Source organism: Lycium barbarum, chromosome 12 (assembly GCF_019175385.1).
Source record: "Lycium barbarum isolate Lr01 chromosome 12, ASM1917538v2, whole genome shotgun sequence".
Lineage (NCBI taxonomy): Eukaryota > Viridiplantae > Streptophyta > Magnoliopsida > Solanales > Solanaceae > Lycium > Lycium barbarum.
The window spans coordinates 80,616,648-80,643,365 of NC_083348.1; the positions used below are offsets into that span (position 1 = coordinate 80,616,648).

Sequence of the window (26,718 nt, forward strand, 5' to 3'; positions counted from 1 at the left end):
CATGCATAGAATATGCTAACAGTGACCACAACAAAAAGTTAAAAGAAGTTATCTTGAAAATAACAAATTCAAACATATTGAACTTTATTATTCGTATTGAAAAAAAGTAAAATTTTCACAAATAGCTACCTTTTAACTCTTTCTAACAACCTATAACTACATATGCTATATTTACAATTCGTAACTAGATGACCCTATATTTATCTAGTAGTCGGGTATACCAAAATATAGCATAAATATAGCGGAAATACAGACGCGAGTTTAACTGACAGTGTTATATTTATGGAAACAAAATCTGTTCCAATTTTAATTAGAATCAGTTATATTGTTCCCTGATTCACGCAAATATCCTCCCATTCCATATCTGATTCCATATCTCATTCAAACAGCTAACAAATTCAAAAAAAATTGAATTCAAACCTTACAATCATATTTTTAACCAAATATAAAAAGGTTGAAAAACCTTTGAAAAATAACAATATCAAACCAGTGAACATAGCTTGATTATCACGACGAATATATATTTGATTTCATCAAGTTGAGTTCATAATTGAGGTAACGATTTTTTCACTGCAAACTTTTTTTTTTTGTTCGTCTTTTCTGAAATTGTTTCAGCTAAATTGAATATAACACATTGCTGTATTCGAAAACAACAGGATAATGACAAGCGTAACTGCGTTGATCCGTCATTCTGGTTTTTGGAACGATCAGAACTGTTTTGTGAATTACAAAATTGATGTTGTTGTATTCATTGATAATTGCAATTACGATGAGTTAGTTTGTACGATTACAAATCAATTAGGCGTGGATACTGTTAGGAAAACGATTTCAATAAAATATATTGTTGAAGGCGATTTTCAACCAATTGAAATACACAACGATATGGGAGTTCGTGTGTACGTTGAGCTTAAGAGAGAAAACAGAGTTTTGGGGATGTATCCAATGTGCGTTAGTATTCATGATTTGGATGTTGAGGATGGTGTAACTGGTAATCGTATTATTGGAGATGATGTGCTGCAAATTGGATATAGCGAGAATCGGGATGGTATGAAAGTTTGTGATTCTACTGTAAACGCTGTTGTTTTGTTTGGGAATGATAACAATTTGGTAATTTCGAAACCGGAAGCGAAAGGAGTTTTTGTCGATCAAATTTACCAGGATAAGGAAACTTTGAAAATTGTGATGACGAAATACGCAATTCGTGAAAGATTCAATTTCAAAACAGAGAGATCGAATGCTATAAGGTATGATTTTCTAAATGTATTCTGGTAACAGAAAGTGCAAATGTATTTTTGTTATATTTGTACTGTATTGAGATGATTTGTTAACTTATTTAGCACACTGTTAATTTTAAAAATGTTTGATGCAATATATTCTGATATATTTTTTGTATATTTATACTGTATTTAATTGATTCAATATGTACTATTTGCATTGTATTATGTAGCTACACTCTGGCATGTTGGTCGCCGGAATGTAAATGGAAATTCAGAGCGTCGAGAATTGGGGATTCTGAAATGTTCAGAGTTAGAGCTTTCGATGACGAACATACATGTCCGTTGAAGGACAAGGTGTATTCACAAAGGCAGGCAACAAGTTGGTTTATTGGAGAAGCGGTTGTGAAGGCGAAAATAACTAACCATAAAAGGAAGGTCACACCTGGGGATATAATAGATGATGTTAAGAATGAATTCGGTGTAGATGTTTCTTATATGATGGCATGGAGAGCTAGAGAGAAGGCTATAAAAGATTTCAGAGGTGATCCAGCTCATTCATACAAGAAGTTGTCGGCATATATATACATACTTGATAAAACGTATCCTGGATCGCTCGTTAAAATGCATAAATCACCAGAAAATGAGTTTATGTATTTGTTTGTAGCACTCAAAGCATTCATAAAGGGATTCGAGTGTTGTAGACCAATAGTTGTAGTGGATGGTTGATGTGGCGTGATTTTACACTACAATCGATGCTTTTTAACTATAAGTTTTACTTGTTTTTAAGCAAGTCTATGTCATTTTACGTAGTTTTTGTCATGTTTCAGGTAATACGAGGTCCCTAGAGCCTAAGTGTGGAAAACAAGCAAAAAAGTTGCAAAACTGGAATTAACTGGAAGTTCTGGAAAAATTCGTGGAAAAATACTCTGCGCGATCGCGCAGGTATCCCACTCGATCGCGCCTACGCGCGCTATTTACTATACGCGTTCGCGCTGCTAGTCCATGCGATCGCGCACACGCGCGATATTAAATCCACGCGTTCGCGCTGAAGTTGCACGCGATCGCGCTGAAGGAACCAAGTGGAGCTGACGTCATCCACGCGATCGCGCAGACACATGGCGCGATCGCGTTGAAGGATTTTCGGCAATTTTCGACCAGAACTTGAGATTTGACGATTTCTTCCATTCCAGTTCATATAAATAGAAAATTAGGGCAAAACATCAGGTATCTTTGGCAGCTCCCACAAGTTGGAGGCTAGGGTTTCTACAAAATGTTCTCTCTTCTTTTTAATCCTTGTTGATGGAAATCTCTTGGGGACAATTAAGATTGATACTCTTGTAGTGCTTATTTATTCATTTGCATTGTTCTTAATCAAGTAAGTTTTTGCTATTTTAATTATTCTTGTTCATGAATGTTTTCAAGGGATTAGCTAACCTTTGAACTCGCCCATTTACTTTGTTTGAAACTCGGAAGAGGAAAAACGGAGTTGGGATAGGATAATTAACATAAATTTGGGGCGTTAACCCTCATCTAATGGAAGTTGACCTAGGAATAGGCAATACCACTTGTAGCCATATTCGGGTGTTCTTAATGCTCCTAATTGCTTGAGGGATCTTCAATTGGGTAGTCTAGTTAATCTTCGGAAGAAGTTAATTTAGAGTCATTATCCGAGGCTAAATAACATAAACTTGCTATTATTTACAATTCGTGAAATAGATTGGATCGTTACTTGAGAAGTAGTTTCCCTCCTTCCATTCTTGTTGCCATTGATCAATTTACTTGCTTTCTAGATTAGAATTTATATTTCCGTATTTTATCAAAACCTTATAAAAAAACCACCATTGATGCGTTCGGGCATAGCTATTGTTAGTGATAATTCCTAATCTGCTTAAATCACCTACATATTGTTCTCTGTGGGATTCGACCCCGACTCATAGTTGGGTAAATTATATTTGCATACGACCGTGCCCATTCTAATTAATAGGGTGGATTTGGACGTTATCAATGGTGCACATCTTAAATCAACGTATAATGGTACATTTGTGTCGGCAAGTACTTTGGATGGAGCAAGTATGTGTAATTCTATTCTATGAATGTTTTTTTTTATAAATACAACATTATGTTTATTGATTTGCAAATAAAGTTGCTAAAAACATACTCTGGATGTATTGCTGGTGTAAATTTGTGAATATTATATGTTGAAATACACTGTAAATATGAGGTAAATATATTGGAAATATATATTATTGTTTTATAAATGATGGTGCTAAAAATACAGTGTGAGATCAAATTCAGTTGAAATATGTGTTGAATATATTATAAATATATACTGATTTTTGTAGGTAATATCCTACCACTAGCGTATGGTGTGATAGATTCTGAGAATAATAAGTCGTGGACGTGGTTCTTTGAACTGTTCAAGAAAGCTTATGGTGTTAGGCAAAATATGTGTGTCGTGTCCGACAGACATGAAAGCATAATACACGCAGTTTCTAAGGTGTATCCTACTGTTCCTCATTTGGCTTGTATATGGCATTTGTGGAAAAATGTGACAAAGCAATACACAACAAACAGTGAGGTGTTGAGTCCTATATTTTATTCACTAGCGAAAGCATACAGCCAGGATGAGTTCGATAAATTGATGGATAAGATTGGGAATGTTGATATTCGGGTAAAACGATACCTAGAAGATGCTGGAAGAGATAAATGGTCTAGGCTTTATTCACCTGTTAATAGAGGATGGACAATGACTTCGAATATAGCCGAATGTATTAATGTAAAACTGGTTGCTGCAAGAGAGTTACATATTTTTGATTTCCTTGAAGAAGTGAGGAAGATGTTTGGTAGATGGAATTGGACAAATAGAAAAAATGGTACCTACACATTCACAACACTGATGAGGCGGTATCAAGAGATGTTGTCGATCAACGAGTACAAATCAATACGAATGAGGGTATCTTTGTTTGCAACACAAAAATTTAATCTATATTTTTACTATATGTAATGTATATTTATATATATTCCCAATATGGTAAAACTGCTCAGGTAATGCTTGTTTATTTGTTAAATGGTTCTCAGGTTGAAGCGTCAACTGAATATGTTTACACAGTGAATGATGGACCGAGGCGTTTCATAATAGATTTGAAGAAGAAAACTTGCAGCTGCAGGATGTTCCAACTGGACGAGATACCGTGTTCTCATGCATGGGCAGTATTGAAGAATAAAAATTTGACTGCTGATGTATATTGTTCGGATTTATTCAAGCCGGAAACAGTTGTGAACACATATGATGTGCCAGTTGATCCTCTTCCCGATGAGACCGAGTGGAATGTTCCTAAAAGTATATTAGATGAAGTTGTTATGCCACCGATCTATAAGAGACCCCCTGGGAGGCCAAAAAAAAGAGGGACAAGCCATTACAGGAGTTGATGATTGGTAAACGCAGAAATTCCTGCTGTAAATGTGGACGTCTTGGTCATAATAGGCGTTCGTGTGATAATCCGCCGCTCAATAAGAAGAATAAATAAGTCCATTTTGATTTTATTTGTTAAGACAATTCTACTTTAAATTTCAGTTAAAAATAAAAAATGAATTCATCTTGAATTCATATTATTCTAGTATGATTGTATTTCATATGATTGAACATCCGATGTTTTTCAATGTAATGCTATATTGGTGGTTAAATGGTATTTGGAAAGTCTACTCTATGTTAACTGATTTGACCTTTTGTTTTTGATTTATGATTTAATAGTTGTATTTCATATATATTTTGGCTATATTTTAGTTGCATTTTGTCTGATCTGGTAGATAATACTTATTCTGGTTTACTGTTAACTATATTTGATATATATTTTACATATATTTGAAGTGTATTTAGATGAAATTTTAAATTTTGTAACAAACTGTAATTTCAAAAATGGACTTATGGAATATATCTGAGTTATATTTTCTGTATATATCGACTGTATTTAAATGGTTATATATACTACTTTGTTAAATGAATACATTTCACAGATAATGAAAAATGGAATTTATGCATTGAAAAAATAACATACTTGAAAGAAACAACAATATAAAAACCATAAGGTGGTGTTCAATATTAATCATCCTAAAAAAGATTACTACACATGAAACAATATATCCAAAATGAAAAAACAGCAACAAAAGTCGCAACCAACTATGCTATTGTTCAACATGAAAATCAAAAACACAAATGAATTGGTGGCCTAATCAAGATCCTCTTTATCAACTGCATCGTAATCAACTGCCGGTCTAATTGGTCTTGGAGGCTGCTCGTTATCACTTGATGCATTGTTGTTTGACTTATCCCATGCATAGTCGCATAAAAGGGCACCATATCTCATACGGAGTAACTTTGCATCGAATTCGGTTGGGATGACTGCACTTGAGCTCAAGTATTCAGCGAAGGCTGCCACATACACACCACAATCCCTGGAACAAAAATGATCAAACAATTTACTTATCAAAACCCACGAAAAAAAAGATGTATTTATTGTGTTTTTTATTGGAATAGATTCTTACATGCTAGAGGGAGCTTGTTGCGGGAGATTGTCTACATTCACAATGTCAAAGTTGTCGGTCTGCTCTCTATTTCTGTAAGAAGGATGTGTGACAAAATCTATATCCGCCTTCTTCTCATAGAAATCAGTCATTTGTAGACTATGTGTCACTAGAGTAGCCAACATTTTCACTCTGACTCTAACGACAGCATCATGCCCTGCAGCTCGGTATGAGTTGTATACGTAGATGGACCTGTTTGTAAAAAGAAAATATAAGAAAAAAACAAACATATAAAATTTGTAGAAAAATGAATGATCTTTTCATTGGATGAGAGCAGACCTGTCAGTGAATGATATCACAACCAAAATCCAGTGATTTTCCTCTTTTATGTTGACAGGAATTAGTACGTTGTCAACAGTATACCATGGTACATTAGCCAACAACCTGTGCCCGTTAATGTACTCACACAGTTCATCTTCCTTGCTGGCGACAAATGTGGATGAATCAGGGTTTTCCCAAGATTTGTAAATTTCAGCAACTAAAGTGTGAAAAATACAGCTGGCAGTGGTGAATCTATAGTTATTGTTATTGTGATACTTCCCCTTCTTGCGTAGGTAGTAGAAAATAACATCAATATGCTGTAAAAACATCAATTCAGTGACTATAATCAACACTATGTTCAAAAAAAATATTGTTGTATATATAGTAAATATAGTGAAATATACTCTTAAACATAGTAAAAATACAATTCTGTATACCTGGACAGTACTGTGCTCAACTAGTAAATTAATGTCTGTATATTAAATATAGTGCAAGTATAATGATGAAAATATTCTAAAAATACAAGTTGTGACAATAAGTACCTAAACCTACTCCATCAACCTAAAACAATAAAAACATGGTTCAAATGAATTTAAAGGCATCAGCAAAACAGATACACATATACACATATATAGTACTGCTTTAAAAGTTAAAAGTTTCAGTTAAATATAGAGAAAATATATGGTAAATATGCCTGAAATATATTTTCAACAACAGAAACCGGATCATTAATTGGCAACCCAACTCCCTCAACCTAAAACAATAAAAACATGGTTTAAATGAATTTAAAGGCATCAGCAAAACAGATACACATATACACATATATAGTACTGCTTTAAAAGTTAAAAGATTCAGTTAAATATAGAGAAACTATATGGTAAATATGCCTGAAATATATTTTTTACTATATATGTCAAATATAGTAAAACATATACTCTAGATACATCACATTGTAATTCTATTATAAAACATAAAAAAATTAGATAACAAGCAGAAAGATATCAAAACCTCATCAGTCCAAAGTTGCCCATCCATAGATAACAAGTAGAACCAGTTTTTGTCGGCTACGGCTGTAACGCCTAAATGCAACCGAAGTTCGGCATCCGCAGGATCGAGTCCTTCCTTGTTCTTTCTGTAATGATTTTCATTTGGCTTCCTGTATATCAACAATGGAAAGAACATACGTTAAGTTTTTGATAATTGAATTCTGGAAAACTAAAAAAACAAGTTGTGACAATAAGTACCTTTTGTCATGTGATTTCAACAGATCCTTCCCAAGCCACTTTTGATATTCTTGAAGAAACGAAGTATCTAACGGGGCATTTATAGGGTGGTCAACAAATGGGTGTTTTTTCTGATAAATGCAAGGACCGATATTTTTGGCAGAAGAACCCGCTGAGCTGAAATTGGGACAATAAGGGGACATGTTATATTTGCTTGGTTTCCTTTCTCGGGCAGCACCTGGATGGACAATGATCTGTTTTTCAGAGTTTGAAAACTGTGCAGTCTCACCACTTGAGCTTTGGCCCGCATTTGGTTGTACGGGAACTTGTTGTCCAGTTTCATCGCTTGAACTGTGGCCAACTATCGGTTGTACTCCAACTTGCTGTTCAGTTTCATTAGTTGAACTTTGTCCGGTTGTTGGTTGTACTCCAAGTTGGATTGGTATCTGAGAATCAGGAATCATCCACTAAGAGATGGTTACCGGGTTATTGTCCACATTCTGAGGAGTCCTTAAACTTGACAAATCGATTTGATCATCGCGTGGTACTGGAGGAGGACCGAGAGGAATAACACATGCTAAAGGGCAGTTGATTAGCAAGTCCGCTACCATTTCCTCTGATGCGGTAAATTCAGCATTAGCATTCTCCATATCGCCGATTTGCTGAGATTCCTGAAATAAAAAACAAGAAAAAAACGACTGGTGTTTGTCAATTATTGCTTATCAAAATGACATTTCAGTACTTAAAAGCCCACATTTCAGTACTTACATCAAAATTTAAATGGATTGGTGTTATGGGCACTCCATTTGTTTGTGCATCACTTTTAACTCAGGTTTCTTTATCCACATCAACAACAGAAACCGGATCATTAATTGGCAACCCAACTCCCTCAACCTAAAACAATAAAAACATGGTTCAAATGAATTTAAAGGCATCAGCAAAACAGATACACATATACACATATATAATAGTGCTTTAAAAGTTAAAAGTTTCAGTTAAATATAGAGAAAATATATGGTAAATATGCCTGAAATATAGTAAACAGAAATCAGAATAAGTAACATTGAACATAATAATCAAAATACAATTAAAATACAGCCACAACATATATGAAAAACTAATATTAAAATATCAATCCAAAACAAATATAGCACTGCTAGTATATATAAACACAATCATAACAAAAATAGCACAAATAGATACATCAAAAAGAACACTACTAACAAATCACCATGTGAAAACTATATATGTAAATACACTATAGGTAATACAAAAACACAGCTAAAAATCCAATATTTTCACTTTGAATAATATACTGCAAATATAGAAAAGTGAAAGAAAAAATGAGTACCACTGGATGACTCCTCTGCGCGGAAGTGGCACCACCACCTTGATTCTCTTTGGTTGAAAGCTTTACTGCACCGCCACTTTGATTGCCTTGAGAAATCCCACCATCACTATGTAAGTCAGCTTTTAACATTGTGTCGCCGACCTTTAAAATTTTCCAAAAGAAAATATAAAGTCTTCCAATAAATATATCAAAATAACTTAAAAAGTAAATAATTTCCATTTTTAGTGTTGATTTTTACCTTATCTGGTGTTTGATTGCCCTTTATTGCATCTAACAACTTTTTGAAGTTGTTATCCATGTAGTCAAACACCTACAGTTTTGAAAGATAAAAAATAGAATTAGAATTGTTAATTACTTGACACAAGCAATATGAAGTAAAAAAAACATATTGAAAACAAAACGCCTACTTCTTTCTTGAAAATCCGAATCTCTTCCCTTATCAGTTTAAACTCATCTGTTCGGGGTGCTGTAGGTGCATCTGGTTTCCTTGTCCCTTTTATCCCAGATTCCTTCCGTGATGGTTGTTTCCTGGAAGGAGGAACAGAAACTGGAAACTGCGTCCGTTTCTTGCCTCGCGGGGAATCAGAATTGGCACTCCTTTGTTGCTGTTTGCCACTGGACAGATGCGGTGGTGTGGTACTAAAATTATCGTAATCATCGTCTACCAAATCAGTACCATGTACACCATCAACTCCATGTTTGACGTCTGGTATGTCATGTGCAACAGGAGGCAATTTAAGAGTTTCCAACTCATGGGGTGTTGGCACAACTTCCTCAAATCTACAGGACTATGAACAACAACATATAGAAACTATATTACCGTATATATCTACATTGGTAACATACTAAAAATATGAGGAAAATATAGTCAAAATATATTGATCACAAATGACTTATTTCATAAATATAGACAAAATATAATCAAAATATAGCATGTAAAACAAACATATTAAAACAGTTAAATGGTAAAAGACACAAAACTGTTAAAAGACTGTTTTACCGGATTTTTATCGTCTCTGAACATGCCATCCATCAATCTCTTGAATTCTGATTTTCCTTCCGTAGTCCGCCAGTTCAAAATTCTAGGAATTAAATTGCCCGTCTTAACTGCAATGGTGGACGGGACTTTTGAGCAACATTCATACAACCATACTTACATAGCAAGCGGCAAACCATGAATCCTATAATATTTCTTAAAACCAGCATATTTCTGCCCGATGCTTACAACCAACTCTCTAAACGAATCTTTACCCCAAGGATACTCATTATATCTCCCGTCCTCTACAATATCAAAATGGATCCTTGGTATGTTTGTTGAGTTCGGCTCACCACAATGTACCCACGTATTTATGAAATACAATATTGTCATCTTGACTGCGTCATCCCCTTTATCATCCCAGACAGTCTTGTTGAAACACTCAATAAGCTCGTGTCTTTTAACTGGCAATTGGTTCTCCTGATTTCTACCAAAATACTCAACCATAAGCCTATTCGGTTTTGAGTTATCATAAACAAAATCATTTTCATCAGATACACAATCTAGCCCAGTGATCAGTGCAAATTCTCTAAGGCCAAAACGCAGAACTTTACCATTTATTTCAAATGTAAAGCACCTATATGTACTGCCCCTAAGTTCTTTGACCATAAAGCACCGAAAAATCTGTGCTTGTACATCCAATTGCTGCATTCTAAGATATTTACCAAAACAAGAATTCCTAAACATATCCATCTGTGGATCTGTTAGTTTGCCTCTAATATCTTGCATTACATTAACATTCGTGTATCTACACATAGATGGTGCCACAGCAGGGTGCTTGGTAACCAAAAATTTAGATACCTGAAACAAAATGCCAAAAAACACGTATGATTGACATATATCGACTGAATGTACTTAAAAATATACACAAAATAACTGTCAACAAAATAATAACTGAATGTACTTAAAAATCTTAAAAATCACTGTAATAACTGTCAACAAAATATACACAAAAATAACTGAATGTACTTAAAAATCTTAAAAATCACAGTTATGGTGAAGAAAAATACACACAAAATAACTGAAGAAACATGTATAAAAAAAACACAGAAATATACTTAAAATGCACATATAATATAGATCTGGTTAATTCACAGATCTGTAATAACTGAACTAAAAACAAAGAACTAAATATACTGAAAATACAACAAAAACATACCTCTTCATCATCATCCTCATCCACATTACGTTTGGCTTTAGCAATTTTTTTGCCCCTAACATTAACAACATTGTCACCAGCCTTTCTCTTCTTTTGTTTCTCCATTTGAGAAACATTTTTCAATTTTTCTTGTTGTTTACTCTTCGAATCAACATATTCCTTAGAACACCTAGGATCGTTAATTCTTTTTGAACGATTCTCAGCATAAGAGCCTGCAATGGCAGTTTCATGTTGAGAAATTCCCAAAGAAAAATTAGGAATCGCACATTCGGGTTCTATACCTGTATTTCTCATCGGAGTAGCAGCTTTCTTAGTCATTCCAATTGAATCTAAGAAAAAACAACCAAGAACAAACATTGATAGTTAATTACTTAGACTTGCATTCCTGATTCAAACGAAAAAAAAACACCCAAAATATAGGTTAAATACACGGTAAAAAATAAAAATCTGTATAGAATCTTACTTTATTTTGGGAATTAGATTTGAAACGTGAGAGAAATCAATGAATAGTTAATTAGAGATAAAAAAGGAAGTTGAATAATTGAAAAACTGATTTGAAATTGGAGGAAAGTAATGGATATGGTGAATAATGGCGTGTATTTAGGAGGTAGGAGAGAGACACGTTTTTTTTTGCTTAAATTTAGGGGAGTGGGAAGTTATCAGATGAGTGGTAAAAACATGGTAGCTATGTGAAGTAAATATGATATATTTTAGCTACTAAATATAATTATTGAAAAGTTTAGTTATGTTCCATAAATAGATAATAATGGAACCTATGCCAAGTAAATTTTACTTGAAAAAATTGGCACAGGGTATCAATACCGAGTCATAAATGAAATAAAATAGCATCAGTATAAAAATTAGCACCGAATAGACATTTCCCATGTTTTAGGCTATATTAGCTTTAGTATTGCATAACCTGTAAAGTGTTTCTTAAAAATAGGTTCAAATATTTTGAACTCGCTCTCTCTTCCGAAAATTTCCCACTCTCTCAAATCATCTGCCTCTCTCATGTTATAATCTCTCAAACCATATCCACAATTCTCACCATCACTAGCTCAATATCAATATGTGATATTCAATAAGTTTGATTCGTTGACAGTATCTCATTATCCACAATTCTCGCCATTAATGTATTGAAGACAAGGACTTGAAAATATCATTCAAGACCATCGAAAATTGGTATGATTTTTTTTTTTTTTTATCTACATATTTGTGATTTGTTTCAATGGAGTGATATTGATATTTGTTGGAATCATTTTAAAGAGTTTGAATATCAATTTTGGAGATGATTTGAGGTGAATTTTAGCAAATTTTCATATTGAAACTCGAGGTTGAAGATGATTCTGCCAGTGTATCCCTATTGCGTAGCGTATATATCTCCATGTATATCAGTGTATATTATATTGTGCAACTGCTCATAGCCTCATGTTAACTTGTGGCCAATTTAACAGAATAGGTAGAACGAATAGTACCAAGTCTCGTCCGTCGTCATCACTTGTGAACAATTTGAGCATCACATGCAATTTCTTTTTAATGAGGCAGACTTGTTGCTAATTGAGTAGGTATTGGAATGTCCTGAACTCTTGCCTTATAGGCAAATTATTTTGTGCCTACAATTTATGGTCAAAATTTCAAAATCACTCATGAGGATCATAATTTTTTTTTTCTTATTTAGATTTTCAATCTAGTTAATGTAGGCGGAAAAATAATAAAGATCAAGAAAAAAAAACCTTAGATAACAATGCTTTTCCATTAAATTTCAATTATTTTTAACGCAACAAAACGATCATACTTCATTGATCAACTAATTCATTATAATTTTACCTAGGAGCCTCATACATGTGTGTTTTTTCGAACACACAAATATATGGGGCATAGTATCCTACCTCCTTTAATTCTATACAAGGAACTATGCTAAATTCATTCCTCTGCATTACGAAAGCTATGACTACAACAAGGACTTCCATGTCCTTTCCCGCGGGGGCTTGGGTCTGTGACTTTCTCTAATCTCAGGGCTTGAACTTGAATCTTTGTGAATGATAAATGATGGAATATCACCCTTAGCTAACATATGTTGTTCCAAGCTAGCCTTAAGAGAATTGCTCAAATGGTTCCTTGCTTCAGTGGAAGAGAAACCAAAACAAAACAACACAAGAACTGAAGCAAGTAAAATCACTTGAGAGTGAGTCATTTTGAATGTTTTTCTTCATGAGCACCCCTTTGTAGAATTGTGAAGAAAGCTTGCAAAGTGCTTTAAAAACTTTTTATTTTGTTGGAACAATATGCATGGTTTACACTTATATATATAGTTTGCTTTTAGCAGTGTTACTTTAGGTGATTTTAGGTAAGTTAAAGATCCTCAATTTCTTACATGAATTGTCATTACCAGCTTGGAAATATTTTTAATCACCTTCCAAAATTTATACAAAATGTTGACTGTGGCAATAGTTAAAATCTGTTATTTTTTTTAATATGGCAAAAGAGTAATAAGATCTTTTATTTTTTATGTACTTTAAGAATTGTGCTAATTACGTGCCTAAATCTAGAAGCGTGACTTATGATGTAATTTACTCTAAAAAACATAAGTAGGCAATAGTTTAAAAAATAATTCCAAGATCGTAGAAGCATTAGTTAGTTTTCATTTCATAGCAAGTAAATATCAACAACTTTCGAAACCAATCCCTAGAATTAAGCTCAACGAGGATCAATCCCAAACGAAAGTCTTCCTATTCTTTTGGACAATATATTTATCTTTCGTAACTAAAACAATCATTCAAATTATTCACCCTTTTCTTTTCGAAGATATATTTTTCAGAAATAATAAAATATATCTAATTATACACATAAAACATATGTATTTGTATATGTAACACACACCACAGAAATATACTTGGTATTTTCACAAAAATATATTTATACCAAAAATATACATTGTATTCTTACAAAAATATGTTTATACCGCAAATATACATGATATTTTCACAAAAAATATAGTTATACCATAAATATACATGGTATATTCACAAAAAATACATTTATACCATTAATATACATGGTATTTTCACAAAAATTATATATATATATATATATATATATATATATATATATATATATATATGTATATATATGGTATAATAAAGATATACATGGTATAACATATATAACCAATATGAAAATAAGAATCATTAATAGTAAACGAATTCCTTAATTAGTGAAGAAAATTATGATGAAAGAGAAAGCAAATGTATTAATTAGGATACAGATTAATTCCTTAATTAGTGGTCCTTTCTTTACCGTAAGTAACAAATGTTGCAGGTGTATTAATTAAAGAAGAGATACAAATGATAATAAAGAGTAAGAGGATAAAATTGAATCCCTAAATTAGTAGGATTATTAACTGCACACTTTTCTTTAACATGGAAAAAGAGTAATTAATAAAATCTGTTATTTTTTTATGTACTTTAAGAATTGTGCTAATTACATGCCTAAATCTAGAAGCGTGACTTATGGTGTAGTTTACTCTAATTTTTACCCCTATTTGTTGAACCGCTTAACCCACCCGTGTTAAAATCATATCCAACCGTCCATTTAAAATATGAATAATATAAGTTTAATTTAACCTATATTGATCAACCCGTAATAAAATGATTAGAGTACATTGAAAGGTTCACTAGAAATGCAGTAGATGTACAATTGTGTATGGGTCGGATTGGATCAAATTCGGGAATAGTTGTTGTGTATTTTTATTTTTGGATTTCTCAAAACGCAATTCGGATCCAATGCAAATAAGTTCATATTGGATTGGACTTTTTAATTTTGATTTCAGATTAATCAATTTAGATTGTTCAGATTTGAACCTATAAGTTGAACTTCTTATTTTTACAAAAATGAACATTAAGTATTCATATCAATTGTCTTAATAGTTCCTTATTCCCACCCCAATCGCTCAAATAAAGTATTCTTGCAGTAAAATGACCAGGAAAATGCAACAAAAGCATTAATAAAGCCATATGCATTAACATGACCAACATATAGTAAGAACGTGTCATGCATAGAATATGCTAACAGTTGACCACAACAAAAAGTTTAAAAATAAGTTATTTTGAAAATAATAAATTCAAACATATTGGCTTTGTAATTCGTATTGAAAAATTTGCATCAACATCTGAGTCATAAATAGCATTAGTATGAAAAATTGGCACCAATAGGCATTTCCCATGTTCTAGGGTATTAGTTTTAGTACTCACATAATCAGTAAAGTGTTCTTTAATAATAGGTTCAAAAATTTGGAACTCACTCTTAAATTTTCCACTCTCTCAAATCATATCCCTAAATCTCTCAATTCATTTTCGCAAATCTCTCGATCCATATCCACAATTCTCACTATCATTATCTCAGTATCAATATGTGATATTCAATAAAAGTTCAATTATTTGACATCCACAATTCTTGCCATCAATATGTTGAAGACAAGGAATGGACAACACCAAAGATCATTGAAATTTGGTTTGAATTCTTTTGATCTAGTATTGTAATTTATCTTGGTTGGGTGATATTGAGATTTGTTGGTATCCTCCTAAAGAGCTTGAATATCAATTTTGGAGATGATTTGAGGCGGATTTGAGCCAAATTTCAAATTGAAACCCGAGGTTAAAGATGACTCAGTGTGTGTATTTTCTATTGTATTGCGTGTATATCGTCATGTATATCAAGTATATATCATACTGTTGAACTGTTTAACATTAACTTGTGGCCAATTTAACAGGATATATAGACTGAATAGTGCCAAGTCTTGCCCGCCCATCATAACTTCTAACAATTGAGCAACAAATGCAATTTTTTCCAATAAGGCAAACTTGTTGCCATTAGAATAGATATTGAAACATCCCAAAGCTTTATATATAGGCAAAACTAATTTGTGCCTACAACTTAGGCATAATGGGTAACATAAAATTTTATCTAGCAAATTTTCTTAAACGAAGATTATTTTTTCAAGTGTGTCAAAAAATCAAAATGACCCCTTATGACGATTAATCTAGCAAATCACCCAAATTTGCGAGTCGATGCCCATCTATGTGGGACATCCAAAGTGGAGTGATTTACAAAAATAGCCTTGGAAGTTGGCGGTCTTGAACATTTGATCTCACTTGCCCATACGAAAAATTTTAAGTTTAACAAGTTTTGGTCATAGGCAAAACCTTTGACTATTGACTTTGAAGGTTTGTGGGGCAAGCGGGTGTCAAAAGTCCAAGATCACCTATTTTCAAGGTCAATGTGAGTAATTTCCTATCCAAAATGAGGAAGTAAGTCCACCACCAAAGGATGTGGTGCAGCGGATAAGGCTGCTCCTCTCTTAACTAGAGGTTTCAGGTTTGAGCTCTAGGTATGAAAAAATCCTTGGTAAGAAGCGCTTCCCCAGAAATGGGCCCTATGCGACACAATCCGGATATAGTCGAGCTACAATGCGGATAACCTACCTTGAAGCCCTTAAGGGAGGACTCTGTTCTATTGACTTCCACAACTGTTCTCCTCCCTCCCATTTGCTACAAATTTAGGCATAAAGCTTTCTACTTTTCCTATAAGTACCTCAGGTTGAAATTTTGGGTCTTTCTTTATCTCCCACATTCATGCATATTTGTTAGTTTTGATCCAAAATCACATTGGCCATTGTCAGATGCAACGTACCACCACAACATCAGTAGGGACTAATCATGTATGCACGTCCGAGACCAAGTAACAATGGCAGAAATAATATTTAGATACTATCAAAGTCTGAAAGATTAGTACAATTCTTAGAAGCAAATGAATGGCAAGAATCTACATTCGTCACTTAATCGTTCTAAAGTCTTGCACCAACCATATTTTCAATTAAATCCAAGAGGAAAACAAATAAAGATCATAAAAGAACACAAAAAAGCACCTTAGAAAATACTTGTTTTTTCATTGAACTATAATTATTTTTACACTACAAAGAATTTCATAAATTCATTATAGTTTCACTTAGGAGTCTCATGCATATTCATTTATTTATTTTTGGTCGGAAGAACCAACAGCTTCTTAAATAAATAAATAAATGTTTATTTATTTATTTGAATACACAAATATTTGCAGGAGGAGGGCATAATACATTACCTCCTTTAATTTCTATGTAACGAACTATTACGTTTCCTTTATTCATTTACATTTCGAAATGTCTCTGAAAAAATAAAGGGTAAACTACGTATATATACATATTAAGGAGAAATATTTACGAAACGTGATGATAGTTTTCTATTTATAAAACATAACATTACAAACCCTATAACAAACATGCTTTTTTAAAAAAATATTTTTTTTAAAATATTTTTAAATTTTTATTTTTTATTTTTTTTCCGCTCAAAAGTTTATGTATGAAATGTGTATATCTCGCTCAAGGCTTAAAAAGTTCGCTCAAAATTTAGTGTATGAAAACGATATGAAAACCGTATGAAATGTGTATATCTCGTTCAAGGCTTAAAAAATCCGCTCAAAATTGTATGTATGAAATTTGTATCTCGCTCAAGGCTTAGAATTTCGCTCATATTTTCGTGTATAAAGTTCATGTTAGATTTCTCTGAAATTAATACAACTACAACAACATTGTATACAACTTTGATACAACATTCATTACTTAAAATAATTGCTTAAATTTTTGTGTATAAATGTGTATATCTTGCTCAAAGCTTAAAATTCGCTCAAATTTTGTGTATGAAAATGTATGAAATGTGTATATCTCAATCAAGGCATAAACATTACGCTCAAAATTTTATGTACGAGAATGGTATGAAATGTGTTTATCTAGCTCAAGACTTAGAATTTCATTCACATTTTTATATGAAAAACTATATTAAAAATTTCGCTTACACATACACATTTCATACATTTTTCATACAGCTTTCATACACAAAAATTTGAGGTAATTTTTTTAAGACTTTGAGCAAAATTTTCTTTTTTAAAAAAAAATATTTTTTTTTAAAATATAAAATTGTTTTTTTTAAAACTTAAAAATACTTATTTTCTGAAAATAAATAAAAAAAGAAAAATATATGAAAATCCGTCATGTTTTGTAAAATATCGTTATATTTTGTAAATAAGGAAAACTATCGTCAAAAAATATTAAAACTTAAAAACATTTATTTTCTGAAAATAAAAATAAAAACCAAAAATATATGAAAATCCGTCATGTTTTGTAAAATATCGTTATATTTTATAAATAAGAAAAACTATCGTCACGTTTCGTAAATATTTCTCATTAACATGTATATATACGTAGTTTTCACAAAAATAAAATCATCAAGGATATTTGTGGCCCAGCCCACGAGGGCATGGGCCTAATTCCAAAATGTGTTTTGCACGTTTATGGCCTCCTTCAGACCCAGAGTTTGAACTAAGGGTCAATGATGGAATATCATTACCTTTGGAGGGAAGATATCTTCATTTTCTCTTTCCTCAAATTGTTCCTTGCTTCAATAGAAGACAAAATAAAACACAATAAAATAAGAAGTGAAGCAAACAAAAGCACTTGAGATTTTTAATAGAAAGTCCGAACTTTTGTCGATCCTAATAGCCATTATTAGCACTTTTTTAGGTCATATGATTAGATATTTAAATATCGATATGGATATAAACCGAACCTTACTACCTCTTTAAATGTATTTTCGCACTTTGCCATTTAATTTAGGGAAACTTACATAAATGACTATATTTTGGGGTTATTTTTTAAGCATAGCTACACTTTAGCTAATTACATTTCGTAGTTACAGTAAACGCGTGCTACAGTAGATTGTATTCGCACGCTACAGTAGATTATATTCAAAATTCGAATTGTATTCAAAATTCGACTATGTCAGATTTTGGTGTACTCAAGTTAAATTTCACTGTATTCAAATCAAATTTCGATGTATTCAATAAGTTGTATTCAAATCAAATGTATTCAATTCAACCGTATTCAATTGTAGCTACTTTTACACTGTATTCACTTTATTATATTTAAAATTGATTGTATACAAAAAAATATCCTTCAAAATACAAGAAACAAAAATACACCCCAAACACATTTTTGCACTAAAAATTAATGAATACAGTCAAAAACTGAATACAAGAAATAAATTTCACTCTATTCATTTGTATACACTTCAAAATTCACTGTATTCATTTGTATACAAGAAATAAAATTAACGAATACACTTAAAACTGAATACAAGAAATAAAATTCCAGTCAGATTCCAGCCAAATCTAGTTGTTTCCATCCAAATCTGACTGTTGTCACCGTCGTCGTCATCAACACTGGATTGTATTCAAAAATAAAAAGCCACTTCCGTCCAAATCTGACTTTCCGTCCAGATCTGACCGGAATGTCTGTTGCTCGCATCAGATACAACAATTATTAACACCGGTCAGATCTGTACACCAACAACTCCATGAAAGAACCGTAAAAAAACCTCCATTACTGCTCCAACAGAGACCAGCGGAAATACAACAAAAAACCGACCATGAAAACCACTGAAAACACTAAATAAACTACCAGAAACAACCCCAAAACAGCCACCGCATCTCCTCTCTCCAACCATCATAAAGCTCATGCTACTGCTCGCTACAACGGCTCATTATAAAGTTGTTTTGCTGTGTTTGAAATGGTTTCTTGTTTTGAAATGTTAGTAACTGAAAGGTACTACTTTAGTTTTAGGTTTGGGTAAGCAATAGAGTTTTGATTGCTGAAAAATTGAAATGTTTTAGTGCTCTGTTACTGTTGCTTAATTTATACCATTACAGTTAGAGAAAGAGAAGGAAGAGAAGATGGAGTGGTTGATGTGGTGAAGGGGCTGGCAGTGGCGGTCGTGTGGCTGCTCCGGTTCACCGGAGCCGGGGGTGGGGGAAGAGGGGAGAGAGAGATATGGAAGGATTGGCTTGACAGTAAATAATGTAATGATGGGTATTAATTGTATTTAACATATTACTTTTAGTTATAGGATGTAATTAATCTAAACTATAACTACTAAATCTAAATATGTATTAGAGTTAGTTATGCCATGTAGTTATCCCTTTAATTTACTTGGGATGTTGGTCCAATTAGTTCTCCAATTGAAAAAAAGTCATCACTAGAGAGTTCTCTATTTTGTATCATGTTCAAAAAATATTATGGTTCAACATAAAATAAAATGACAGATTTATAGTTTTCATATATTTCATTCACTTTTTTTTAAAACTCTGTCATGCAAAATATACCATATTGACTTTCTAAATCAACTCTTAAGCTGAAAATACAAGATAGAGAAGAAACACATTTCTTTGAAAAACTTTTTAACTGTATTATTAAGCATGGAAGCATAAATTGTACTTGCATGAACACTCAAAAGAACCGTAAGCAAACTTCCCGAAGTCAACTCAGTTACAATGCAACCAAAATCAGAGTTTCCTTTTTATTTCTCGATGAATGAAATCCAGATATCAATCTAGTTGAATCTTTTCTACTTTCTGGTAGTAAATCTATTAATCTGATACTACTGCCTCTTGATGCCTAGTTTTTGGAAATGCTTAGGAGAAAGAACTTACCATAACACGTCATATATAATTATATATATATATATATCAATATACTTAATTATGAAATCACTCCCATGTGTGTTCTTAGTTTATAAAAGGCATGAATCCCAAATCAATCTCCCCATTCTCAACAATCGTAGTCAAAGTTTTTTCAATCTTTGAAATAGGGAGAAAAATTCACTGTGAAAAACCTCTCTTTTGCTCATTTTTCTTACATTGTTTTGTTATGAAGCAATATCCCTCAAGGCAAGGAAGATGACTATTACAAAAACAGATGGCCTTATTCATAAGGGTAATGATAACAATATTGTTGAAGCTGGTGATCAATTCATTCATCATCGAATTGATGAGAGGTTCAGATCAGTTCCATCCCAACACAATGTTGAAAAAATAATATATCTCAAAAAGAATAATAATCATTCATTAATTACCTTAATGTCTACCTTTTAATTTGGTCAAACAAATTATCTTTAATGTCAATTGTAACAGCTCCTTTATTCATCATATTTAGCCATTAAATTTGATTCTCTTTATGGCTATTATCTTCTTAATACGTTGGGGTATCTTCACCATTCTGATGAGATGTTTGTTTACCTATTTATATATATTCTAATGGAGCTAGCCTATGATTAAATTCGGATGAAATGGTCTCTATATATTGTAATTCTATATTAAGGGCCTTTCATTTTGGTGATGAGATGACAAAAAGTTCTTTCCATATTCTACTAATGTGCTGGGTTTTACACTACATTTGAATCTTTGTTAGATTCTACTCCTAGTTTTGTACTAGAAGAGCTTGTTGAGTCCTGAGGGATATACTCATGCCCGGTGAAATATCCTTAAAGACAATGTCTTAATTGACATGCCTCAAGCTATGAGATTGTTCAAGAATTTCATACATTGCTCGCGTTCAAGTATTTTCCGTAAAATTTCCAACAATCTTAAGAATATTTCTTACTTTGTTCTTATGGAGAATACTACTTATGAAATATAATTCTGATGGACCTTAAAGATGGACGGCAACCTCTTCTACTTGATATGTTTTTGTGTAACATTACATCTAAATGTCAGACTGTCAGATACACGTAATTGAACTAATACCTCCTCAATATTTGTTCTTTCATGTTTATTATCGTGAGAATATAATAGGTGGATAAAACTTTAACCTTAAGACGATAATTTTAGTAGTGTTTGGGGTTGTACATAATTTACTAATGTGGTAGCGTGTCATTATATATGTGCATTTTATTTTGTGAAAGAGACTCATCTCTTTAGTCTTATAAGAGATGCTTTTGTAGTTCTCTTTACCTTGAGTGTTTTAAATTTTCTCTCTTAACATTTTAAAGAGGCAATAAGTTATTGGTTTTGACCGTGGTATAGCTTAATTTCTTAATGCATATTAATTAGTTTACAGTTTATTAATGTTGCTTGAGATCATGAGTGACCATTTGAGTGATTCTAAATCTGACTTTACCAAAAAGGTTATTATACATATTTCTAAAAGAACTCATGTATGTATATTGCTTTTGTGCGCCCTTGCCTAGCGGAAAATTCATGATGTTCGTAAATATTAGAAGTGAGGAAAATAGCTTTCTTTAAATGTCAATATTGAAGAGCCTTACAAAATTGAGATTTCTTTTGTGGCGAAATTTATATTGAAAGATCAAAAGTATGATGTACTTTGATAAATTCACGTTAGGCTCTGAAAATTATCTTGCTTGGTCATTTGGGTATATAAATTTTGATTTATGACAGATTTCTTTAAATACATATATATGTGAAAATATGAGAATTAGTGTGGACGATAAAGACCGGTACTCACGAAATTTTAGATTTTGATAAAAATATTATTATTTTGTGTGTGGCAAATTAAGTCATCAATGCTCTCAAAATAAAGAGAAGATTCAGAGAAATGCTAACCCGCTAAATTTGAGTAAGCGGATGATATAATTGTTGTGGTCATTTCTCAAATGAATCTTGTGATTAATGTGAGACATTGAGCATTAGACAATTTTGGTGATAGTAAGTATCTTTGTGCCAACAAATAATTTTGCGGTTTAGACCCTAGTTGAAGAAGAAGAATGATTTATTTATCTTGGTGATTTAAGAACTTGAGTAGTCCTTGAAAAGAAAAAGTTGTTCTTATATTCACATTTGGAAAGAAAAAATGGAGTGATGGTCTTATTTGAGTATGATAAGGTTGTTTCAACCAAAAATACTATTTTTGTGAGCAATGAATATTGTAATCATAGTTTATTTGTGTCTGCTATTTTTTTAAATAAATGACGAAAATATTAGTATGGATAATTACTGCTTTCTTAAAATATTTGTTGATGATGACATAGTGTGAGTAATTATTATATAACTATTTTGGGTGAAGTTATATTAGTTTGTTATTTATAAGATGAAATGTCTTATGAGAAATTAGTAATAAGTCTTATGATTTATAAAATATTATTTTCCTATCTTACAATTTTTAAAAATGTGGGGGTTAGGCCCTCTTACTAAATTTATGTTGAGAGAATATTTTACGTGGTCTTGTTGTTCAAAATGATTTGAAAATGAGAATTTGTGGAGAAAAGAAAAAGTACAAGGATAGAAAAATATTTTGGTGAAATTTTTTATACTTATCTTGTTGATAATGATCCTAGAATATATTATGGTGTTATTTCTTCTCTTGGTGTATTATTTTGGAGAGAAGTAACTCATGATAAAGTGTTATGATGAATTAATATTTGTTGTATTAGAGGGTACAATAATGCTAAGTGAATCTCAAAATCCATTAGTAATTATGTGTTTTCTTTTTTGGCAATTAAAGAGATATTTTATTAATCACCAAGTGTGTCTATACAAAGCAATTGTTAGCTAACCAGCCAACCTTCTGAACAAAACCAAACCAACCTTGTCTCTTCCCTACCTGATAAACACATTACCCCTGATACTCTCTACCTAGACTGCCCTCAATTCAAGATTCCTATTCCTCTCCATAATCTATTTACAACTTACTAATATATTCAAACAACTTCTTATTATTTCGAACACTAATACAGATAGAAGTTTTTGTTTCATGAATTAACTTCTCACTGGTTGTGTTTTTATTCTGATATAGCCGGGTATTACGTTCAATCCAGATTCCATAAACAGTAGTAGCAAAGCAAGCCTTCAGTAGCACATGTTGTGGCCTTCTTCCTTTAGCAGCCCGTTGCACCCAGGTATACTCTTGTTCCTAGTTTCCCACATTTATGCTCCACCCTAGCCAGCTTAACATCTCCAGCCATACTTTCTTAGAGAAGCAGCAATGGAACAGCAGATGTTCTTGTGTTTCCAGACCATTTTTGCATAGCACACATGTTCCATTGACATCAATGCCCCATTTGATCAGTAAATCTTGTGTTCTAAGCCTGCCAAGCAAAGCCAACCAGAGAATGAACTGTCCTGGGACTTGCAATAGAGTGACAAATCAGACTACCCCAAGTTACCTCAGTTACAGGTCCCCTCAAAGCTATATAAGTTGCTTGTATGTGAAATTTCTCTTTTTTAACCAAAGTAGGGCTAGCTATGATTGTGTGCCAATATTTCCTCATATTTAGGATCTTCCTCACCGTCCATGATGCATGTTTTGGTATTGCCATTGTGAAAATATTCTGATTTTTTATATAATAAGTGTGCACCCAAGTAATCCAAAGCTTCTCCTTATGTTGGCTCAATGCCCATAAAATTTTACTAATTGCCGCTTGATTCCATAGTTTCATGTTGAGTATATTTAGACCCCCTGCAGCCTGAGGCAAACACACTCTTTCCCAGGCCACCAATGCTCTTCTTGACACCGTTGCTTGCCCTGCCCACAAGTAGCTTCTACATGTTACTTCAATAAGCTTAATGATCTTTTGTCGAAGTAGGAACAATTGGGACCAGTAAGATTGGATCCCAAACAAAACAGATCTGATCATTTGAACTCCCCCGGTATAGGAGAGCCCCTTGGCCATCCAAGATGTTATCCGAGCAGTCATCTTAGCCACCAGTGGCATACATTGGGTTATATTGAGTCTTCTAGTTGATAAAGGAACCCCCAGATATTTAACAGGTTCCCCTATATCGTACCCCGAGACTTGTAAAATCTCCTTTTTGACTCCGTTAGACACCCCACCAAAATACACCTAGCTCTTAGACAGATTTGCCTTCAATCCTGAAGCTGCTAAGAAGAGGTCAAATTTCTCCTTTAAGAGCATGACAGACCCAGTATCTCCTCTTGTTACAAGAGGAGATCATCAGCAAAGCATAAATGAGTGATTCTCAGCCTTTCACACCTTGGATGGAAATTAAAATTAGGTATTTACTGCAGAGTCCCTAGGCACCTATTCAAGTATTCCATAATCAGCATAAAGATATAAGGAGACATGGGGTCCCCTTATCTAAGTCCCTTCCTTGCTTGCATAGTGTGTGTTAATCCTCCATTAACTAGAAAGGTGTAGCTCACTGTTGAGATGCAACATATAATCCATACTATCATCTTATTGGGAAGACCAAGCTCTTGTAATACTTTTTGAATAAAACTCCATTCTACAGAATCGTAGGCTTTTTAAAGATCCACTTTTATCATACATCTAGGTGCGAGCTGTTTTCTTGTGTAATCTTTAACCAACTCATGACTTAACAAAATATTGTCTGAGATTACCCTCCCTGGGATAAATGCAGACTGGAAACTTCCTACTAGGCCATCTATCACTCCCTTGATTCTAGTTGAGATAACTTTGGAGATGATCTTATACAATGCGGAACAACATGCTATAGGTCTAAAGTCCCTAATGGTTCCAGGATGGGAAGATTTTGGTATACGTGTTACCACTGTGTTGTTAATTACCTTCAGCACTGTACTCTCTAAAAAGAACTCGGATAGCTAAAGTGACATCTCCTTTAATAATTCCCCATGTTTTTTTAAAGAAGTGAGCATTAAATCCATCTATGCATGGGGCTTTGTTGTCATCAATGGCAAATAAAGCCTCTTGAATTTCTGTTTGAGATATAGCAGCAATCATTTCCTTTTGTTGTTGCACATTCAAGCAAGGTCTGTGTCTCATGATGGTGATATCAACACAAAGGTGGGTAGGTGCAGCAGTACCTAACAGTCCTTTATAAAAAGTAAGGATTTCCTCCTCAATGTCACTATGTTTCAACAGTGTTCTCCCCTGAACATTCCTCAAAGTGGATATATTGTTTGCATTTGCTCTAGCCTTTATACAAGCAAAAAAAAAAATACTTGCTATTGCCATCCCCGACATTAATCCAGTGAGCTTTTGACTTTTGCTTAAATACTTTTTCCTGGATGTCTTGCCATTTCTTCAAATCCTACATAGCATCTTTTTCTCGTACCAATAATGTTTCATCAATGTGGTTTGTCAATTGGATTTGTATTGCTTGTACCCTATCCCGGGCCTCCTGGATTTTATGTTCAAGATTCCCCATCTCAGCTTGCATAAGTACCTTGAGAGGTTCTTTACACTTAGTCAGCTTCTGCCACACTTGAAACATGAATGATCCTTGTGTGGGTTGTTTCCATACTTCATCAATTATACCTAAGAATCTCTCATCAGCAGTTAATACATTCAGGAATCTGAATGGTCTCCTCTTTCTAGCTTCATCTAATGAGAATGCCAAGAGAATGGGAGAATGGTCAGAGAAATTATTTTCCTTGAAGTCAGTTGTGATCCTTCCATACGTCAAGTTCCAGGCTGTATTACACAAGGCTCTATCAATTTTACTCCACACATGACCGTTTGTCCATGTCAACATTCTGCCTGTGGCCTTCATGTCAGTCAAGTTCAATGTATCAACCATTTGCTGAAAGTCATTGGTCTCATATTGTGTCACTTGCTGACCCCCACTCTATCTTCAATTGAAAGGGGAGTGTTAAAATCACCATAAATACACCAAGGAGTGGTAATCAGACTGCCTATTCTGTCCAATTCTGCCCATAGACTCTTCCTTTCTTCAATAGTATTCTTTCCATATACCACTGCAATATGACTTTGGAAATCAGTCCTCCTATCCTGTACATGACACAATATAAATTGATCATGAGTTTCCTCAACAGTAACTTGAATATCAGCTGCTTTCCATAAAATCTAGATCCTTCCATTAATAGCCTTTAAATAGTAATTATGTGTTTATCAATTGTGGGGGTGTAATAATATGAAAATCAGTCAAGTAGACCATAATGAAATATGAATTTATGATTTGTAGTTGGCTAGTAATGGGGCTAAGATACTTGTTGACACCCAATTTTGTCCCGTTTTCCCCCAAAATATTTATTTACGCTTCTGATATTT

At 33.1% G+C, this 26,718-nt stretch overlaps 3 protein-coding genes across 3 annotated transcripts; 1 reads left to right on the top strand and 2 right to left on the bottom strand.

Annotated features, from left to right (window-relative positions):
* The first annotated feature begins 585 nt into the window (after window positions 1–585).
* LOC132624502 (uncharacterized) lies at window positions 586–4,646 on the top strand. The gene is made up of 4 exons (XM_060339269.1): window positions 586–1,244; window positions 1,448–1,758; window positions 3,593–4,170; window positions 4,296–4,646. Exons 1-4 carry the CDS (start codon window positions 661–663, stop codon window positions 4,644–4,646), a joined length of 1,824 nt encoding a protein of 607 aa, XP_060195252.1. The 5' UTR covers window positions 586–660.
* A 665-nt stretch (window positions 4,647–5,311) lies between these two features.
* LOC132625071 (uncharacterized) lies at window positions 5,312–6,168 on the bottom strand. Its single transcript, XM_060339849.1, has 2 exons — window positions 5,760–6,168; window positions 5,312–5,669 (listed from the first exon to the last, which is right to left on the bottom strand). Exons 1-2 carry the CDS (start codon window positions 6,026–6,028, stop codon window positions 5,444–5,446), a joined length of 495 nt encoding a protein of 164 aa, XP_060195832.1. The 5' UTR covers window positions 6,029–6,168; the 3' UTR covers window positions 5,312–5,443.
* Window positions 6,169–8,072: 1,904 nt separating this feature from the next.
* Window positions 8,073–26,227, bottom strand: LOC132624503 (uncharacterized). The gene is made up of 9 exons (XM_060339270.1): window positions 25,763–26,227; window positions 25,254–25,623; window positions 10,982–11,157; window positions 10,829–10,909; window positions 9,992–10,470; window positions 9,041–9,413; window positions 8,872–8,943; window positions 8,634–8,774; window positions 8,073–8,176 (listed from the first exon to the last, which is right to left on the bottom strand). Exons 1-9 carry the CDS (start codon window positions 26,225–26,227, stop codon window positions 8,111–8,113), a joined length of 2,223 nt encoding a protein of 740 aa, XP_060195253.1. The 3' UTR covers window positions 8,073–8,110.
* Between the last annotated feature and the right edge of the window lie 491 nt (window positions 26,228–26,718).

What these genes read in the sequence shown, in the direction of transcription:
- LOC132624502 (XM_060339269.1), top strand. Translation starts at nt 661, where the DNA reads ATGACAAGCGTAACTGCGTTGATCCGTCATTCTGGTTTTTGGAACGAT. An exon ending in GGCTATAAAAGATTTCAGAG is followed by an intron (nt 1,759 to 3,592) that starts GTGATCCAGCTC and finishes ATGGTGTGATAG; the next exon opens with ATTCTGAGAATAATAAGTCG. An exon ending in ACAAATCAATACGAATGAGG is followed by an intron (nt 4,171 to 4,295) that starts GTATCTTTGTTT and finishes AATGGTTCTCAG; the next exon opens with GTTGAAGCGTCAACTGAATA.
- LOC132625071 (XM_060339849.1), bottom strand. Translation starts at nt 6,028, where the DNA reads ATGTTTGTTTTTTTCTTATATTTTCTTTTTACAAACAGGTCCATCTAC. An exon ending in CAACAAGCTCCCTCTAGCAT is followed by an intron (nt 5,670 to 5,759) that starts GTAAGAATCTAT and finishes TTTTTGTTCCAG; the next exon opens with GGATTGTGGTGTGTATGTGG.
- LOC132624503 (XM_060339270.1), bottom strand. Translation starts at nt 26,227, where the DNA reads ATGGTTGATACATTGAACTTGACTGACATGAAGGCCACAGGCAGAATG. An exon ending in TAGAGAGTACAGTGCTGAAG is followed by an intron (nt 11,158 to 25,253) that starts GTAATTAACAAC and finishes GTTTTTTCTTAG; the next exon opens with ATTCAATTGGAATGACTAAG. An exon ending in TTCGGATTTTCAAGAAAGAA is followed by an intron (nt 8,944 to 9,040) that starts GTAGGCGTTTTG and finishes TCAAAACTGTAG; the next exon opens with GTGTTTGACTACATGGATAA.